General features: G+C 44.9%; 1 protein-coding gene across 13 annotated transcripts in view; it reads right to left on the minus strand.

Moving 5' to 3' along the window:
* Nucleotides 1-16,138, minus strand: part of VEPH1 (ventricular zone expressed PH domain containing 1) — a 118,851-nt gene that overhangs the window by 29,203 nt on the left and 73,510 nt on the right. For 7 of the 13 annotated variants that reach the window (XM_064516528.1, XM_064516538.1, XM_064516537.1 and 4 more), the window contains 2 exons: nt 15,294-15,411; nt 1,876-2,012 (listed from right to left, as the gene is read on the minus strand). The exons of 1 other annotated variant lie outside the window; for it this stretch is intronic. In XM_064516528.1, coding sequence (XP_064372598.1) covers nt 1,876-2,012; nt 15,294-15,411 — 255 coding nt within the window. Of the gene's footprint in view, nt 1-1,875; nt 2,013-14,737; nt 14,934-15,293; nt 15,412-16,138 lie in introns of those variants that run through there. 5 more of the 13 variants (XM_064516534.1, XM_064516532.1, XM_064516539.1 and 2 more) reach the window with 4 other exon arrangements.

Here is a 16,138-nt window from a genome sequence, read left to right on the forward strand (position 1 = left end):
ATAACGCACCTACTTGGAAGGCCAATTACTCAAGCGCGACAACCGTGCTTCCCGTCTCCCGAGGGCTGGAAGCCAGCCTGCTGCTCCGCAGAACCATTCCAAATATTTGTGCTCAACTTTAAAATAGCAAAGAAGCCTTGAGTTTGCCAGTTAAAAGGGGAAAATTAATCTATATGAATGACACCGTTGAGCAAAATCTGCTGTTCAACAATCTAATCTGCCAGCTTCATCCGTCCAGGAAGCATTACGCACTCCTCGCATTGACAGGGAGACCACGGAGAATGCAAATCCAAGGAGCTGATTTTTATGTGCTAATCGTGTCCCAGGAGTAATCAAGGTATTCTGATGTGTCTTGTGCCCAGCTTGTTTGGAGAGCTAATTAAACCCAGTCCCTTAAATACACTTCTGTAAGCCAATCAGCTTGCTAGAAAAAGGACAATTATTCATATACGCTTGCAAAAGTGAACGTCAACCAGTACTGAACAAAACTTGACACATGCATGGATTGTCTTCAGAGTCTCAACCAAAGCATCAGAAGTCACTAGAAATTAAGGAAAAGGCCATTTTACGAAACGCTTGCTTTCAGGCATTGCCCCATGTGCCCAGGCACATGCTCCTCCTAGGCTCGACACCCTGTTATATTTCCTAAAGGAAGGGACTCAAGAAGCCATTTAAGAAGCTTAAAGAGCTCTATTAGGTTTCTGTAACAATAAAGATTATTTACCAAAAATACTAAGGTTTGACTATAATTGGAAAATGCAGCTATTTTTGGACCATCTAAGAGAGCTCTTGTAACTAAATAAAAAGACTACTTTGCATAATGTTTGATAATTCTCCTTGTGAAAAGCTGAAGAAAGTCGGTTTCTAATAACCAAGAAATAATAACCATTGAAGACCAAATTCAGTTATAAGGTACTCCATGTCCTGTGACAAACTTTTCTCTGAGTCATATAGATATAATTTTCAAACAATTGCACTGAAATTGCAGCTGAATTGCTCTGAATTTAGACAAAGGTAGAAGTGAAAGCAGAAATCTCAGCTCCTCATAGACAGAAGCACTCTAGCATCATCTCGCTTTAAAGAGCCTTGTATTTCCTGCACAAACAGCCTCAATTATAATGCCACTATCTCAAGACTGGTTATCAATGTATAAAAGCAGGCAAGTTATTTGTTATTTGGTGAGTTGTTTCTGATTTTGGAGAACACCCTGAGATGTTTTAAAAGGGCCTGACTTTCTAGAGGTGCCGAACGTAACTGTCTCCCCCCCAGCACTGCTGATCCCGAGGAAGTCTGGCACCCAAAAAGCACAGATGACTTTCAGTGTTGGCTGTGGCTACTACTTACCGTGCTCTTTGCACATGGAAATATGCATTTACCTGAGCAGAATTTATTGAGTTTGTGTTATTCAACGAAACAAAGAATCCCTAGTCAAGACTGAAAATAATTTTTCAGCCCACTGAAGGAGGAGCTTCTAAACGATCTAAAACGTGACCCTCGGATGCATCGAGGCAGAGGGGAGGATTCTCAGGCCCTGGTCACCAACCTGGACGTTATGAAGTGCTGAGACGTTAATGGCCACGCGAGTGGCAGCGCTGGAGACGGCGGGTCTGAGCCCTGCGCGCTGGGAACGGGCTATCCACGATTGCCATTAACTTGCACAACAGCAACGTCAGTCTAACACCGAGTACCCTGGAAAATCTCACGCTCTTGATCCACAGGGAAGGGTACAAACAAATTCAGTGAGCAAAGTCTTGGCTGAAGTTAGCCATATGGTGTAAAGAGAGTAAAGGAAAAAGCTGAGTGTTAAAAACCGCTGGGAAATAGCACTGCGGAGGAGGGAAACAAAGCAAGCGAACTGATGTTCTTCTGACTTACGGATTTTCCTTTCCGAAAAAGGAGCTGGTTGCCAGCAAGAGTGAAGTAGCGAGTTTTCCACCTTTTGATAAACTTCCAGCGGACTTGCTTCTCTTTGAGCTTGCCTTCGATCAGAGGCTGGCCGTCCTGATTTACAACTGGGGAGGGAACAGACAAGGAGGGGTTACTGCTTTCCTCTCCGTGCAAAGCCAGGCTTTTGCTGGGATGCAGAAAAGGGTTTTTGCAGTTTAGCTGTGTCAGCTACAAGACCACATTCCTCGTGACCTCAAGCATTCAGCTGTCACTGAAGAAAGGCATTTCAGCCCTTAGTCGCATTTTGCTTGGGAGGCCTAACAGATGGAGCCGACAACCCGCACTGTTCTGTCTATCACATCTTTGGTCCTGTTATTCATCACACACTTATCCCCACCCTAAAGTCTCTGAATGGTTCCTCAGCCCCACAGTAATACTGCATAATTTTATGCAACTAAAATTAGGCATTCACGTTGTCTCTGAGACTTTAAGCCACACTAGATAGTTTAATACAAAGTTATATTCCTGCTATGGAGTATTATAGTCAACAGTGTCCCAGGGATGAGACCCTCTGCTAACTGCAATGCTTTGCTGCTTTCCAGAAACAGTTATGGACCAAATACAGAGCTAGAGCTACTTTTCAAAAGGAGCTAAGAAACGGGACCCCGCACGCCACGGGAATTATCACCAGTCTCTCTGCGGTTTCACAGCAAATTCCAGCCTAGAAATGTGACTTTTTGCTGGGCAAAGGGCTGGTGTGACACAGGGTGCTGTCCCCCAGGCGTGACCTGTCCCTGCCTCCTCCAGGCACCATGGTGCAATTCCTTCATGTGCTTCTGGGGACAGCGATGCCTTTTATCGGCCCTCCCGCATCCAGCGTGCAAGCGGTAACTGGGCCCTGCCTTTTGGAGAGGTCACTCCTTGTCACATCGTTATCCTCTTTTCTGGGTCTTTCTTCAGGGATATTGCAAAAGTCATTTAACATCAACACTCAATTTCATAAAAAATAAACCTTATGATAAACCAAGAGTTACTCGTGGCCTATAAATGCACCAATCCGTGGGGAACACGATGTTTTCCGTCACTTCTGCATTTCTAAAGTAACACCCTTTATTCTGACACCTGGTCACGAGCTGCCGGGGGCTCGGGACGCACCGCGCGCCCTCGGGAGCGGTCGGGGCCCTCCAAACGTTACCAGCCAGCAGCGTTCAGATTTTCACCTCTCGGGGCAAAATTCACTTACAAACTATTAGCCTGCCATTGACTAATAACATTCTCTGCAGCTCTGCCCAAGGCAAGCACCACGGAGGGAGGGAGGGAGAGACACCAAAGCACCTGTCCCCCCCCGCCATGACCTGCTCTACAGTGCGTTGCCTAAGAATAATCTAAAATGTGATTAAAAATGCATAATATGTAGTATAGATTTCAATGACTGTAATCAGCATAGAAGCAAAAATACGGGTTCACTCAGCTGCACTAGCTTCAGCTCAGCTACTTTCCAGTCCATCTTCTATAATGGCCTAAGAAGTGACTTCAGTTTGCCTTAGAAAGATAACTTCTGTTTATCAGCACAGATTTTTCTTCAATCAATTCCCTTAAAAATAAAAGCCAAATAAAGCAAAGAGAACGAAAACCTTAATTTCCCCAACGCTGCAAAAATATTGCTATATTTAAAATGAGTCTGCAAATCCGAAGCGCTGCATGGCCGTGAGGAGGCCTTATGTTTGCACGCGGTTCACCGTGCGCTGCCAGTTACGGCAGCCAGAAGCGTGCGTGCTTCCAAGAGCCGCTACAGCGTGCAAAAACCGCGTGCACAAAAAGGGGTTTTCCAGCACAAGAAAAGCCAAGCGACCGAGAGAAGCACCTGGGTTTAAAGCAGCACCGGCAGCGCGGCCGGGGAGTCGCTGCGCCAGCCCGACGGAGGACCCGGCCGCAGAGGAGAAGAGGGAAGAAGGGAATGGCACGGAGGGGCACAGATGTGTGCCAGGGAAGCCTCCACCTGCTCCCGAGCGCACTCTCCACCTTTCATTTCAGCTTATCGGGCAGTTTGTCACGCTGCACACATTATATTGAAGTAGAAAAGTTAGGCTAAAGAGGAACAAGCTAGGCTTGAAATTACAGACTTAAGAAACTCGTCTTGAAACTGCCTTTTCAAACTCAGAATAACGGAGCACGCAAACTTTACATTTTTTAGGCCACAGTTGTTTCTTTTCCTCTCTCTTCTATTTTTATACCGATAGACAGAACGCGATAGATCAGATAGACAGAACAGCAGTCCAAGGCTTAAGCAGTCTAGGAGCGGATGTTATTTTGATTTCATATTTGACTTGGAGTACTTCCCAGCATCTGTCAAAGAGTTAATTCTCCTCTGGCTTGCTGTACTCGCATCCCTCGCCATAACGTTTCTTCGATAAAGCTTCTTCTTGAAAGCGTTTGCTATTTGCTGTGCGTGAGCCTGCCAGAGCCCCGAGCGCGGGAGTTCTCCCGCGGGAGCCCCAGGCCAGGGCGGGCGGCACGAGGGCTCCCGGCGCAGCCCCGGCTCGGGCAGCCCACGCGGGGAGGACCGGACCGGACCCCGAGCCCAGCCCCTCACCTGGCCTCGGGCACCCCAACCCCTCCGAGTCCCGAGGGAGCGAGGGATGCCCTGGGCTGTTCCTGGCGCTGGAGACCGGCCCCGGGGGCAAGAACGGGTGCGATGCCTTGGCCCCGGTGCCCTGAAGACCCCAGCTGAAGGCCAAGCACAGCCACCAAAGGTAGCACTGCCGTTGCCTTAGAAGGGCCTCACCTGAGATCTCAAAGACCTTACAGACACCTCCCTCTCTCCACTACCTCCTGTCTGATGCAAGAAAAACAAATAATGCAAACGCAATGCATCAGATTCAGATAAAGAATGCATTTTCCCCCAGCACTGTTTGCATTGGCAGGCATGCAGGCTTCGGGGGTCCGCAGCGTGCACTATTTCAATTTCCTTATGAAAGATTATAAATATTTCTGTCTCTTCAGCTAGAGAGTTTTTGGAAGACACACTGAATGAAAATGAGGGTGGCCAAGTTTCGGCTTCAATGGGAAACTTGAACTGTGATTTACTGTGATAAAAGCAGGGCATTCCCTCGCTCCTCGCAGTCCCTGCATCCCTCGCTGCACTCCGCATCTGTTTCCAATGGGCCGTGTTTTCTGCATCCTTCTTATGCCACCACTGATGGGTTACAGCACCTAACCTGACAGGGGACAGAGTAAAACAAATGCCTGCTTTATCCCTGCAAAAATTTCTATCAGTGCAAAATGTCATGCACGCAAGTTTACAAGAAAACTGGTTTGCGCCTGCACCAATTCCATAACACGCTCTTTAGCTGGATGGAGCCACGTTTTACACTACGCCCCTTAACAGGAACGTTTCACTTGTATTAAGCATTGTTTTCAAAGACAAATATAAAGACAATATCAAATAGATACACATGTTCTCACTCGCTCTAGAGATTTTCCTCAAGCGGAGATCTTTGGCCCCAGCTTTGCAGAGAAGCAAAACCCCTTGTAGCTCCCGAGGCCACCAGCTATGTGACATGGAGCATGAGCCACAGGGAGACTGCCCAATCTCCACATCCCTCTGCCCCAGGTATTTCGGTTTCTGAAGCACTGATCCAGGCCAGGAGTCTCTGTGAAGGAGCCTCGGGCCACGCAGTCAACACTAAGCTTTGCACCCATGCAACGCACGCCGAACTAACTGCTGACGAACCGGCAGCAAAACACCCCGCACGGGCATGCTCCGCATTTTCTTGGCAAGAGAAACAATATCCTGTGGCAAAGCTCTCTAATCGCGACTAGCCCAGTTCAAACAGAGGGGAAGGAACAGCTGAAATCCAGCTCACACAAGGCACAAAACACATACAAAATATTGTCAAATGCTACTGAGCAAACAGCACCAGTGGGTATAATAATTCATTCTGAGCAAGAAAAAAAGCTATTTTTTCAGACAAAATTTTTCAGATAAATTGCAGATACATTACTGCAAACAGGCTGGATCGTTGGACCATCGGAATTTAGACGATGCCTTGACTTTTTCACCTGGGCAGGACAGGACGGTCGCTTCTGCCTGGGATGGCGGCTGTGCATCGATGACAGCCTGCTGGCAGGAATACCATCTGCTGACGGTAGCTGAGCAGGGAAAACAAATACAGGGCACAGAGGAAAGGGAAGGCCTGTTTTTCTTGGATGTCCATTAATACTACTTTGCAATGCCTTGAAGAATTGCACCTAGCAGATGCAGCCCTGAAGATCCTTGAAAGGTGGAGGAAACCTGCCAGGCTCAGAAATGCGTCTCTTGCGTTGCCCCCCGCGCAGTCTTGCAGAAGTCCAAAGGGAAGGGAGAGATCAGCTGTACAGATTTAAGGCATGCAGCGTGGCAGGCAGATCATTCCTGAAAGGTGCTCAGGACACACAGATTTGTGAGAAGAGATTCAAAGTTTTAAACTGCTATAGCTGCTTTTAAATGACACCTAAACTAATGACTATATTGATGTGTTATCACTGCTTGTTGTGCAAATGCCTCAACAAAGCTCTAACCTGGTGATACAAAGCGCAACACCCCCCTGTCCCATTATTTACCGCTCCTTTGGAGAACCCTTGATTCACCGTATTTGCATGTTACAATTAAGAACTGAGTTCTGATTCCGGTATCTCATTCCTAAAAGACTTCTGTTTTACTTCTGAGATGGGATCAGCCTCCATCATACCGCACATGCACACATGCAGTTTCCTGGTGGAAGATATCACCCTGAGAACATGTAGTCTGGTGTCAGCAAATTACCACCTCAGTTGCTTGTGGGTAATGATAACGAGGCATGCTTCCATATAATTTCACAAGACGAAATGTTAAAACTGCTATGATAAAGTCTAGCCAGTGAGAATCAGAGAACAGAAAGCTGTGAATCTGAGAAACTCCAGAGGCATCAAGTAGCAAGCTTTAATAGCATTTGTATAAAAGAAAAAGGGGAGAACTTCACAAAAATGACAGAGGTAAGACAGGAAAAAGAATTTTTACTCCTAAAGGGTAACTATAAAGAATTCAAAGTATGCATAGTAATTTTCAGAGTGTGATGAGAGCTGTATAAACGTCTAGATATAGCACAAGAGTGGTCTGATATGAAAAGACAATTGCTCAACAGTTGGATCTTGTGCATCTACCTGGCTCCTGGTTCCATTCGGCACAGCTTTGATATTGATTGCACTGCAGTAGGAATGTATTTTAACTCAAACGAAGAAGCTGTAAAGCACAAAAAGTTCAGGCACCAGAAGATACAGAGATGGCTGGTGGTCAGGAAAGCAACATGAGAAAGGGAGTTAATGTGCAGTTTTGGCCTAAAGTGGATTTTTATGGCCAAAATCTTTCAAAAAGAGGATTTATTAAAGAAATGCTGATCTCTTTTAAAGCACTCGGTGGCTGGAACCAATGCTGAAACAGTGGTTCTCATGTACATCCACAAAAAAGTCCATGGGGAGTTCTGACGTCAGCTTCCAAAGACGACATAATGAAGTAGATGCCAGTATGTCTGAGGGTCTGATTAGAAGAAAAAGATTTGTGAAGGATAAGAACGAAGCTTTATTTCCATATTTTTCTAAACCCTTTTGCTTATTTTCAGTGCGGTTAACTTCACAGAATCACAGAATAATTCCGCTGGAAGGGACCTCTACAAGGCTCCAGTACAACCTTCTGCTCAAAGCTAAGGTCAGGTACAGGGTCACACTAGTTTGCTCATGGATTTATCCAGTTGAGTCTTGAAAACTCCAAACATGGAGATTCAATAACCTCTCTGGGCAACCCATTCCAACGCTTGATTGTCCTCATGGTCGGAACGTTTTCCTTACATCCACAGTCTGAACCTCTCGTGTTCCAGTTTATGCCTGCTGTCTCTCATCCTCCCACCATGCACCCCTGGGAAGATCCTGGCTCTGTCTTCTTGATGGCCTTTGTGTAGGTATGGGCTGGCTGCTGTTAGGTCTCCCCTCAGTCTTCTCCTCTCCAGGCTGAACAAGCCCCGTTCCCTCAGCCTCTCCTCAGAGGGCAAGTGCACCAGCCTCCAGACATCTTGGTGGCCCTCTACTGAAGTTGCTCCCGTTTGTTGATGTCTTTTTTGAACTGAGGGGTCCGAAACTGGATGCAGAAATCGAGATGAAGTCTAACCTGTATAAACAGCATGTAAGAGCCCTTGTATCCTATATGCTGCTTTATTTTGTTCTTTAAATGAAACAATTTTCCTTTTGGAGCCTGTCCTGGAGTCCTTATTGGTATTTTACTTACACATCACTGTAGCCAAATGCACACTGAATGCCTGGTGCAAATTAGGAGTAAGCGCATGGAGCTTTGTTAGCAGGAGAGATCACGCCTTGAGTAAATCCGTACTGCTGCAGAAATGCAGAACTTATTCTGCCTGAAGTCTTGACAAAACCAGACTCTGTGGCTGGTGACACCCACTGCTTATTGTGGCAGAGGACAGTTACATGAAAGAAGCATATGCACTTTTAATACAGTTAGAAGAATTTTAAAATTGTAGTCAAGTACCAATTGGAGTGTGCACATTCCCTATGTTCGTTTTAATTATTGGAGTATTATTTCTGCTTTTGATTTCTTCACCTCACATGAATCTAGACAAATTGAAAAGAGTTCATAAAAATGACTCAAGAGTGATTTAGGACTGGGTAATCTTTCATATCATGGGAAACTAATGAAGTCTATTCTCTTTAATTTACCCAAGCAAACATAAAAATGGGACGTGATAAAGTCTACACATAATGGAGATTTTCACCACAGCGGGGAAGGGCATAATGTGCTCCAGGCTTTAGGGACAGACCAGAAATAAACCTGTATTTTAACAGTGAGGTTAATTTACCTGAGCAACAACTTAGGGATGCCATGAATTCTCTTTCACTTGACTTTTAAAAAAAACCAAGGTTGGATATCTTTAGAAAAATATGAAAAGATCATATAGATCAAAGAGAAGGCATTTCTTTGATATAAACATTATTGGGCTAGATTTTTTTGGCTACTGTCTTATAGAAGATCAGAGTAGGTGACCAAGCAGTCTCCGCTGGGTTTAAAATCTCTCTGTAGGGTGGTATGCTGACATGTACTATGAGACCTTTTGCTAAAAAAAATGGTTACAGGATTCAAACTGTTAAATTTACTAAATACTTTTCATATTTTTTTCTGTAGAATCCACAAAAAAAGCTGAAAATATTACACAAACTATAAATGGAAAATTATTTACTATTTACTGGTTTAAGAAAACCATCTCAGTATAGAGAGACTGACTCTAAAAATCAATATAAGCCTAAACAGTATCCCTTACCATAAGTGCCGATGGGAATTATATTCTATTAATTGTATCTCTCTTTCTTTGCAGAGCTATACTGCATCAAGCTTTAAGTAGTTCTGGTACGGAATAAGAGGTAAAAATCTCTTCCAGGATGAACTCAAGTTAGATAAAAACACAAAATCATCCACAAAAATTCAGCCCAATCATGAATGATCTTAATGATAATAAACTCTTCTTAACTTGAAAGAATGGAATGTGTGGGTGGTAAGTAAAAGATGATAAATTAGCCTAAGGGAATATGGATTCACTCTCTTTCATTAATCATCACATTTGGTTTTGCTGAAAACCTGGAAAGGACACATTACTAAATGCCACTTTTTATAATTTTCAAGCAAGCATTATAGCTGGGATACTTCAGTTCACTAGATAATCACCACTGCTAGCAAAAGATAAATGTATTCAGAAGTTAATATGGTGTAGGCTATTCTGAGCGAATTGCTTTTTTAAAGAGGAATTCATAAAAAAGCCTCAGTATTACCCGAATCATTGCCCATGGGCACAATGTCTCTTCTGCAGCCCACAGGGATTACTGCAATTTCTTTGTAAGCTTCCAGAATATGGAATGTACTGCAATTCCCTCCTAGGCTATCAAGTGGTTTTACTGAATGTTTTTTTGTGCAAGAGCTTGTGAAGCCAACTGTCAATACGGAAGGTTATGTTGAAATGAGGCTCTTAAGAGCCAGCTTTTCCTAACAAGAGGCACACACTGTGTTTACTAAAATTTTACATGCCTTATATCCGTGCTTCAACAGACACCATTTAAAAAGTAACAACTTGTTTTTCCTAGCTCTGAGACCATCTGCACACTTAGGGCACATACGTGTATTTGATCAGAGGAGCAGGATATGTGGGAACCCTCTTCCCCCTTGGCCCAAGAAAGGGCAAAAAAACCCCCCAATTCATGATGATTTAACGGCACTTCTGGAAAAGTGTGGTTGTCTAAGAAATGCTTTGCAGTGAGAAGAATGCATGAGAAATATTCAAACTTTCTCTGGGTTAATTGCTACTTTGGGTACATCCACTATGTTGCTTAAACGTAATTGCCTCTTTCCTCATTAACTTCGCCTCCAAACATGGTGTGCCTCTGAAAACCATCTACATCTGAGAAAAACATCACTGATCTGGCATCCCAAGGCAGGATCAAGGCTTTAAGGCATAATCCTTTCCTAAGTCTTGAGGATAAATGGCATCTTGCAACACGGTATCCAAAAAATGTAACAAAACCCAGCATTAACAAAAACCAAAAGAAAATAATAGAAAAAGAATTTGCTTCTGAATTCTTTCTTTGAGAAGAATTTGGTCTTTAAACAGCACTGCTGAGAGGGAGGAAGGACTTTCTTGTCTTTCAAAAGTATTTGAGATTTCAAAAGTTTCTGTTCCACTGTGGAATGAAAATACAAAATGTTTTGTGTCCTTTACATTTCCTACCAGTTCAAGGAGACCTCTGATCCCTTTTTTTTTTCTTCATCAAGTCTTGTAAACTGAAGACGACACTGGAGCATCTCCCACTCTGATATGGCTGTCCCCAGCTGCCATTGCTTTCCATCACCAATACCAATAATTCGTCATTCACCTGCAGATTTTGACTCCATTAGGAAGTACCTCCCACACTGCCCAGGGCTGGGGCATGACACCCTGCCATCGTTGGCCCTCGAAGGAGGACACCGAGGAGCGAGCTGCCAGAAGGACGGGCCCTCGGACCCCTTTCCCACTTCCCCAACAACCGGCGATGCTCCTGAGCTGCCCTCAAAGCCCAGAGAGCTGCAAATTTCCCTGTGGTTAACATGACACCGCATATTCTGCTGCTAAATAAACACTTGTATGGCCCCAACTTATTCACCCCCACCACATTTGCCTCCTCTTGCTGCCTATTTCTGTTACTGATGCCTTTTAGTAACCCATCTTTCCCCTGCCTCTTTTTACATTCTTCACCCTCCCAGATACACTGACCCTTCTGCAGCAGAGAGGGTCATAAAATTCTCCAGCCAAGACCTAAGAAGGCCTCCTCCTTCTGTACACTTCTTTTCTACACGTTTGGGAGGAGCCAGGAAAAGGAGCTACGTTTGTTGCCGATTTAGATTCGGCTCATGCAAGAATACATGCATGGCTGTGCTTCCTGCTGCTGCGTTTCACACCCCGGGCCAAGAACGGGACTGGATGATGAAAATAAACGGAGGGATCAGGAGAAGGGAGGGAAAAGCAAGCAAAAAGCAGCAAGGAAAGGAGGAGACAACTTCTGGTTTTAGGGAAGTGGAGATATCTGAGTGAATCTGCAAAAAAGGGGGCAAAAAGGATTATTTTACGGTCAGGAAAGGCGTAACTGCAGGAAAGAAGGAACCCTTTTCCATATAGCCTCTTCTGGCAGGCGCAGAGAGGGTCCTCGAGGCCCGTGGCAACCACTGAAACCATATACTAAAGAGCACAACGTGCACAACATGGGAATTCTCTCTAGAGAGGGGCCAAGGAAACCGCCCACTTTCCCCACCATAAATAGTCCCGTCCTACCCCCTCGGTAGCTGCCTCTTGTCCTGCGGACGTGGAGATTCGTGTTTCTCAGTCACTATTTCCTGCCACAGAGTCATGATCCCAACTCACTTGGGACGGTTCATTCATCCCGTAACCCCCGCTGCCTCCCCGGATGAGCTAGCTGCGCGCTGGAACGATGGTAGCGAAGAAACACAGTCGCTCTCTGAGAACCAGACAAAATTTTAAGCAAGTTTTCCTGTCCCGCTGCGGCAGGGAGAGCTGCAAGCTGCCATGAGCACCTGAGAATGGGGAATAAGTCCCCGAACTTTGGAAGAACATTCTCCCTTTTCAGACATTCACAGCATTAAGAGCTGCCTAGTGTTTCCAGGCTGTCAGCTGAAGCCACTGTACACAAGATTTTTAACCCTGTCTTAAAAAAAAATCCTTTTATCCTCAATTCTTTTGCCACCTAAAGCCCAGTTCCCTAATACCCTTAGTCCTAAACTTTTGTCTGTGCAAAAATCAGCAGCTCCACTGATCTAACCGATCTTGTGCATTTTTTAAAACACAAGAACATTGCTGGGCTTTGTCTATATCTGTTTTGGGGAAGAAGAGAAGAAAGCTGCTACATGTTAAGAGACACATTATCAAGTGCAAACTGTGGTTCCAAAATGGGTTAAATGGCATGATTGGGAGAGCAGTGTTATTGCTATCCGCAGTTTAGAAAAAATACACAAATAAAGATGAAGAGTTACCATAATGTTAGGAGCCAACTTTGAAAAACCCTTGAGCAAAGTGTATTTAAAGTCTAAAGTTACTGCATCTGGCTGAGAAGGTAATATTTCACTTAAAATCTTAATGCTTGACTAACAATTTTTTTCCATTGGGGTTTAGCTGACAGCATACGAATGCAAGCTAGATAAAAGGCAAGTCTAACAAAAGATTTATTTATTTTTCCCCCCAAAAGAGGCAATGTAATTTCCAGGGGCCTATGCAGATACCAGCATAGAGGAATGAAGGAAAGGCAAGTCGGATTCGTGCTTGGAGCTGCTGCGCGAGCCTCTGCCGTCCCCTGCGGCTCGGCTCACGGACGGCCAGCGCTCCCCAGCCCGGCTGGCTGCGAGCTCTCGCGCCTGGAGGGTTGCCCGCTTTCCCTACTGCCCAGATTCATCCACAAATGGGAACTATTTCCCTTGCAACCCCCAGTATTTGTTAACCTTACCAGCAAAAGACCTCCCAGCCCTTCCGCCCGCGTTCCCGGGAAGCGCTCGGTCCAAAGCAACGCCTCCCGCCCGGCTCACCTACCCGCGCCGTGAACAGCCATCGCCAACCCGACCGAGCCCTCAACAACCACAAACTCCTTGGGAAGCACAGAACTCCTCTCCCGTCAGCTGGAAAACCTTCCAGCTTGAGAGCAGAGGTCTCAATACACTAATCCTTCCACTTTACACAAGTGTATAAATGGAGAACTCTATTTACACACACAGATAAGTGGGATTAACACAACATTCACTGCTGCCTTTTCACAGCATCTAGGCAAGTGATAAACCCTTGGGAGTGAAGCGACCTTCCCCCGTGTTTCTGTGGATATTGTGACAGCAGATCTACAGCACTGTGACACACGTGATTTTTCACCAGCCTAAAACAACGACAAATAAGTGAGAGAGCACGCCAAGACTCCCTCCTTCACGCGTTCAAAGATACGTGTTCCGTTCCTACTTCCTAGGGACTGTTAGAGTCAAGCACAATACACAGTTTACTCTCCTCAAGATGTTAGTTCAAGTGCCCTGAAAACAGGCTCAAGTGCCTCTTGGCAGCGAGATGGATACGGTCCTCATTTTCCTAAGCTCTCACTATATTAACCAAAGAGCAATGAAGAGCTCATTGGGAATTGTTGCCTTCTCAAGCCCTTTTTGTTGCTATTTGCCTTCCGTTTAGATGCATTTGGAAATACCAGCTCTACACTGCTTGGACTGGTGGGGTCCAGATCACAGACCCACAGCAATACCCATCATCACAGTCCACAGTCCTGTGGCTCACAGAGCTTCCCGCTCTGTGTCATGTTTTCAAGCCTTCTCAGAAATATCCTAGGAGATCTCAGCACTTTGCTAGAGAAGCAAAAGGGAAGCAAGATGTCAACTTTCCTGTGATGTCTCCAGACCAGTGACATAAGCAAAATCAGCAAAATCCATGGCATAAACATGGAAATGGTGCCTCATGTCTCCACCAAGGATTACCTTTGCCACCTCCTGCATTTGTGGCAGGCCCCGTCTTGTCTGTTGGCTGTAATGCTGCTGTTCTACCAGCATAATCAATAGCTTGCCATAAACATACTCCTTTTTGGACAAATGTATTTGAAAATTCAAAACAAGACAATTCTATTAAGCTTTGTAATTTTAAGTGAGAGACCCCCATTTTCCTTGTAGCTTGACACGTCTAATGCTGATGTGATGGGCAAACCACAGCAATCCTACTCTACTCAGACAAAGTTTCAGCTAAAAGCATGGCTTCTCTGACCCTAGTTCAGTGCCACGTGAGAGCTGTGAAAGGAGGAAGATGGTGAAACACCCTATAAAGATGAGCACAGGCAGTCCGGTCTGCAGCAGAAGTTGTGGCATGCTTACAAGACTTCCTAAATTGAGTGTTGATAAACTACAAAGAGATGTTAGCTGTTAAAATAAATAGCTGAAAAAGTCCATTATTCAAAGTCTTGGCCAAAATATTCAAAATTCTTGGCCAGATTTGTGCGGGCTTTCACAGAGTGGCAAAACATCTAAGCAAAAGGCCAGTCCTCTAAATTTCAATACATTGATCTAAAACACACAGGTATCAGAAAGCTTCAAAGAAAGATCACCAGATTCTTCTACCTGGGCAAAAATTTATTTCCGACTCAGCCTGTTTTCCAGTATATCTGAAGTATTATGGTTGTTATTCAGTACTAGCTTGTTCCTAAGAAGATGCATACTATGGATTCATTTCTATTAAAGCAAATAATTCTGAGGAAAAACCCTTACCATGATGCCCAGGGATGCCCTGTCAGACAAAGAGAACATGAATTGGGTGCAATATCTGTGCCAATTTCCCTTGACGTGCAGCAACTGCTGTCGTCTCCAGTGGACGCTGGGACGTGGTCCAGCAGACGTGTCTCCTGTACCTGGATATGCTCCTTCGTCTGGACACTGCAAGACGGGTGTACAGCACTCCCACTCCCTGAGGGTTATTAGAGATTTAGTCATGGGGATTTACGAGTCCACACTGACTTTGGGTTGCACCCCTCCAAGCATACACCAAATAAGGTTTGCTTTTGATTCTGAATCTCACCAGAGATGCTGAGATGGGAGAAGTTTACTGGAGAACTCCAATTAAAATAGACGCTGTCTACTTTATGCTTGAAAGTTTGCTTTCCCTTTTCCATAAGCTTTCTCCTCCGAGACGACTACCACTGCACAGAGCAAAGAGACACAGCACTATCTCCGCGAGCTACGCTGCATCATCCATCCTCAGAGCTCGCCTGCCAGGAATAAATCTCCCCTGCTCACAGCGTATCAGTAATGAATGCAGATCACTTACCTGTTGCCTTTTCAGGATTATTGCACATAAAACATTGCCAAGTTCCTGCTTCCTCACTGTAGCCGAATAAATCAAAGAACCTCACTTCTTCCAGGTGCATCTGTACATGGTCCAGATCCTAGGCCAATAATGAAAAAAACCAAAGCCATTCACCACGTGAACTGCTGCGCAGTTAACAGCTCATAAAACGCAACCACAAAGGCAGCCCATCAGGATCTAACGAGTGCCATCTTGCATATTCTTCATGTGGACAAACAACCTGCCTGAGCAAATGTACTAAGCAGGACACATCTCTCTTTTTATCATCAGTAGCAGCTAATATAACAAGTCTTTAGGAGGCAGAGGCCTGTTTTTTTTTTTTTTTTTTTTTTTTTTTTTTTTTTTTGCCTCTTTGACATTCCTGCCCGCTGCACTCTTAGCAGTCCTGCCCAGCACGTTTCCCTCCAGCTGAACCTCCTTGATTACCTCCGGCCCTCTCGCAGGGTTTCCCAAGGACCCACAATTCAGTGGTCTCCACTAATAGTCTAAACTGCTGGGGACTTCATCCCTTCCAACAGAAGGGCATCACGTCAGAACAAGAGCTGACAACTCCGCAGTGGCTGGGGCTCACTTTTTTTCCCCCCCTCTTTTAAAGAACAGAGGTTCTGAACCCAAATCTCCTGTGAGAAGCACTAATATACTAACGTGAATGTTTATTTCCAAAACTGCAGCAATGATGGGACGAATTCACGTTAGACAAAACATATCCACGTGAATGCAATGTTCTTTCTCTCCCAGTGAGAGCAGTCAGGGAAGTACAAATTATGCATCCTAAAAGAAAACTTAACGTCCAACTTGGTCTAAGA

The sequence above is a fragment of the Dromaius novaehollandiae genome, chromosome 9 (genome assembly GCF_036370855.1).
Source record: "Dromaius novaehollandiae isolate bDroNov1 chromosome 9, bDroNov1.hap1, whole genome shotgun sequence".
NCBI classification, from domain to species: domain Eukaryota; kingdom Metazoa; phylum Chordata; class Aves; order Casuariiformes; family Dromaiidae; genus Dromaius; species Dromaius novaehollandiae.